The sequence below is a fragment of the Sebastes umbrosus genome, chromosome 10 (genome assembly GCF_015220745.1).
Source record: "Sebastes umbrosus isolate fSebUmb1 chromosome 10, fSebUmb1.pri, whole genome shotgun sequence".
Lineage (NCBI taxonomy): Eukaryota > Metazoa > Chordata > Actinopteri > Perciformes > Sebastidae > Sebastes > Sebastes umbrosus.
The window spans coordinates 10,464,632-10,468,517 of record NC_051278.1 but is presented as its reverse complement, the minus strand read 5'-3'; the positions used below and the strand labels follow the sequence as shown (position 1 = coordinate 10,468,517).

The 3,886-nt window shown below is 42.8% G+C and overlaps 1 protein-coding gene across 1 annotated transcript; it reads left to right on the top strand.

Annotated features, from left to right (window-relative positions):
- Window positions 1-2,520, top strand: LOC119495738 (homeobox protein otx5-A-like). Its single transcript, XM_037782496.1, has 3 exons — window positions 1-22; window positions 1,077-1,261; window positions 1,749-2,520. Exons 1-3 carry the CDS (start codon window positions 1-3, stop codon window positions 2,502-2,504), a joined length of 963 nt encoding a protein of 320 aa, XP_037638424.1. The 3' UTR covers window positions 2,505-2,520.
- Window positions 2,521-3,886: the final 1,366 nt, after the last annotated feature.

Sequence of the window (3,886 nt, the reverse complement as noted above, 5' to 3'; positions counted from 1 at the left end):
ATGTGGAAGGACTACAGCAACGGTAAGAAACGCTTTATGATGTATAACGTTTGCTTGTTGAGAAGAACAATCTTTGTGTTTTTGCTTGATTTAGTCAGAATCTGCAGCAATGTGTTAGTTTTTGTTAACTTTTCGTATGATCTAGCCCTGGATGAAATAGCTAGCAGAGCCATGTGAATGGGTTTTACTGCACCGGGATGACTCAGACAGGTAGTGTCAGGAAGTGTACCGATAACAGAGAATTTATTTCAGATTTTACCATTAAGTCGTGCAAACACTTTGGCTCTCATTGCATGTACTATCAGGCAACTCACCAACCTAGGGGGGCTAAAACTAATACTAATTCAAGAATTAGCTAACTTTAGGACCAGGTTTGGTATAACCAGTGAAAAAAACACAGTGAAAGTAGAATTAATAGATAGCCAGAGATGTTAAACATGTTGTGTAATGTAGAATACGGCATCAGTGTAGAAAGACAGATAATTGGCTGCATAACAACACAATCCTTGTTTTTTCCTCATTCACAAACTTGACTTTTACTGTATATATTTGTTTAAATAGTACAGTCTCAGCGAGAAATAGGAAAGTCAAGTTAAGTACGGGATAATGTACAGCGAGCCGGTCATTGTTGTGAAATAAACCCCAACAGGGTGATGGGGAAAGGGGTTTATTTCACAGCAATGACCTGCTAGCTGTACATTATCTAACTTATTTTACAGCTACTTACTTAAGAAACCAATAATTTGAACCCAAAAATGGTCCGCCAGAGTGCGACATCAGAACTGCGTCCTTAGCAACGGTCTGTTATACATAGCAACGGTCTGTTATAAAGAAATAACAGACTGTAGAATGCCGTGATTGACCAATCAGAATCAAGCGTTCAACAAAACCGTGTAATAATTATATGTATCACTGTCCATATTCAACATTTTGTATCTGTGCATTGAATTAGTGTCTGTTTAGTTACTGCTTTAGTAGGAACTAAACAGAACCTGGTTCAGGGCACAACAAGGAATCTGTGCAGAACTTATTATTCTGGATCCCGTCTGATGTGCTCTCTCTCTCGTTTCCCTCAGATGATGCCAGGTCCGTGGCCTCCAGCGGCGGCTCCTCTCGCAGCGCCAGCCGCAGGAAGAGAACCAGCTTCTCCAAAGAACACGTGGAGCTCCTGCGCGTCACCTTTAAGACCGACCCGTACCCTGGCATCAGCCTCAGAGAGAGCCTGTCCCAGACCACAGGCCTGCCGGAGTCACGCATCCAGGTACACAGTCGCCTTATATATGCAGCAGAGTCCTTGTATCCGATTAAATAAATTAAACTGAACTGTTACGAGTCAGTGAAATTGTCAGTTCAGATAGGAATTATCTTCATTTGGGGGATTGGAAACTGGTGATGTTCCAAGATTAAAGGCACATACGGTAACACACAGAGAGATGTTCAGCTGTGTTGTAAGGCCTCTTGCAATGCGGTTTCTTATCATGATAAGGGCTCTGTTTTCAAATGCATCCTGCATAGAATTGTAGATACCGCTATCACTCTATCACTTTATTTCTTGATCTTTAAAGATGACACAAGCTGTTTTTTTATCAGGACCTTGTTTGAGCTCACAGATAGACTGTACAACATGGCTCTGGTAGCTCTTAGATCTGCAGTCCCTCAACTCCACCGGTGCCTGTTAGCCCAGAAAATGATTAACAGAGTAGAATGTGTTGTTTATCTGAACTTTTTTTTCTTTCTTTCCTGTCCAGGTGTGGTTTCAGAACAGAAGAGCTCGCACCTTGAAGTGCAAGGGGGCTAAGAAAGCGCTGTGGCTGTCTGATAGCCCGGTGCATGATGGTCTACCTTCACCTCACGCTGTAGTCAGCAGGGGCTCGCAGCATAGCTTGGTCCATCTGCCGACTCACGGCCCTCCACCAACCTACCCAACCCATGTGAAGGAGGAGATGGGGGAGGCCTACTACTACGGACATCCTCCAGCGTACTCCACCATCGAGGAGCATGGACACTATGGCTCCATGTACGGGCTTCAGCATAGCAGACCGCTAAGATGCACCTCCAGCCCACCCTTGAGGGGCTTCTGGTCCCAACCAGGACGCCAAACCTCCCCAATCCCGCCTCAGTGGTGCCACTCTCCCCTGGAGATGAGAAACTACGGCTCCAACTCCAGTCAGGCAGCCTTCATGTATCCAGGATCAGCAGAGCAGCAGATGTACATGCCCCGCTCCACCTCCCACTCCTCAACGCCAGACACCCCTGATTCTGGATACTGGGATGTCAGTATGGAGAGCAACCCACCAGTAGAAAGCAAGTACTCGCAGCTGGAGGATTCGTGGAGCGGGGCTGCTCTGGAAGGCTACGGGGAGTCCGGACCTCCAGCGCCGGTCCAGCTCGTCCCCCTTCCCGAGCTGTCCCTGCAGGAGATTCTGGGGGAGCTGCATGAGGACTGGTTGGGAGGAGAAGGACTGGACAGCCATGCGACTGGGGATAAAATGTCTTTCTGCTAATGACTCTGTCATAAGGGCTTACAATGGACAATTAAAAATCATATGTATTATTTTGATTAGTCATTTGTATATTGCTTCTGTGATGTGTACATATAAGAAGTAGAAACCAAACTATTGGAAATGGGATCCACACACATATGTATTTATTCCACACCGAATGTATTTATTCTATCAATCAACTGTATTTAAAATAAATAAATAAATGAGAAGTAATATACCATGGAATTGTTTTCTTTGTTTTTTTTTTAATTCAAGAATTACACAAGAGCCAAATCCATGACATGAATTCCTCTGGTATCCAGATGTGACAGATTTGCTATTTAGCCGAGAGGAAAAAGTAGGTCATGCACTACGACCAGCAGATGGTGCCTGTGAGTTGGGAGGACAAGAAAGACACTGATTTCTTTCTGACCTAAACTTCTTCTGTGGGAATACAAAGGCCCAAAATGAAGGTTTTTGTTCCTTATTTGAAAAATAAGATTTTTTTTTTTGTTAGGTAAAAAGAATCCTTCTCTTTTCACAGGATGAAATGACCCAGGAGAGCGATGGCAAAGCAATTACAGTTATCACTTTTATCTCTTTTCATAAAAAACTGAAACATTTAAAGTCAATATTTAAATCTGAATGTAGGACTATTATCTGCTTTAGGGCGTGGCTACCTTGTGATTGACAGGTCGCTACCACAGCCTTGTCCGGTCTGGGAGTTGTCCATGTTTTCGTCTTAGAACTTGAACTCTTTCACAGTGTGTTTTCAGTTCATGAAAGTTAATATTAACATTTTGGCCGTCTACAAATGTCTTTTTCAGTGTTCGGTTGTACTTAGCTCCACCCCCTGGTGTCTTTTCTGGTTGCAAAAAAACAAGATGGCGACGGCCAAAATGCCGAACTCGAGGCTTCAAAACGGCAGTCCACAAACCAATGGTTGACGTCACGGTGACTACGTCCACTTCTTATATACAGTCTATGTGATTGACATTACGTGCACCAGCTGATGTAGCTTTCTGACTAAAGTTAGCTTCAGTTAGATACAGTAGCTGAAAAAGTTGGTGCTCAGCTTGTTTAGCCACCAGCGTTTGGTTTTAAGTTGAGCTACACAGTCCCTTCGATTTGCTCCACTGATGAAAATGAAATGGGATGTGTCAAGACCCCCCCAAAAAATAATGAGGTTGAAAAATAAATAGAAGAGTAAAATCAAGTAACGTTTAATTAATTTTAGCAACTGAAAAAGTCACACTTAAAAAGCATTTTTGCCAACTGATTAGAGCTTAAAGGAAATGTGTAAAACTTTACATTTCTTTTTACACTCCGTTTTGATTATTAACTAATAGTATTATTTATTGATGTTTTCAGTCATATCTTTGTTCTTTGATTTGTCTCATACT

Bases quoted from the DNA above. Each gene is read 5' to 3' on its own strand.
- LOC119495738 (XM_037782496.1), top strand. From the start codon at position 1: ATGTGGAAGGACTACAGCAACG. The intron at 23-1,076 runs GTAAGAAACGCT...CGTTTCCCTCAG, and splicing joins GTGGAAGGACTACAGCAACG to ATGATGCCAGGTCCGTGGCC. The intron at 1,262-1,748 runs GTACACAGTCGC...TTTCCTGTCCAG, and splicing joins TGCCGGAGTCACGCATCCAG to GTGTGGTTTCAGAACAGAAG.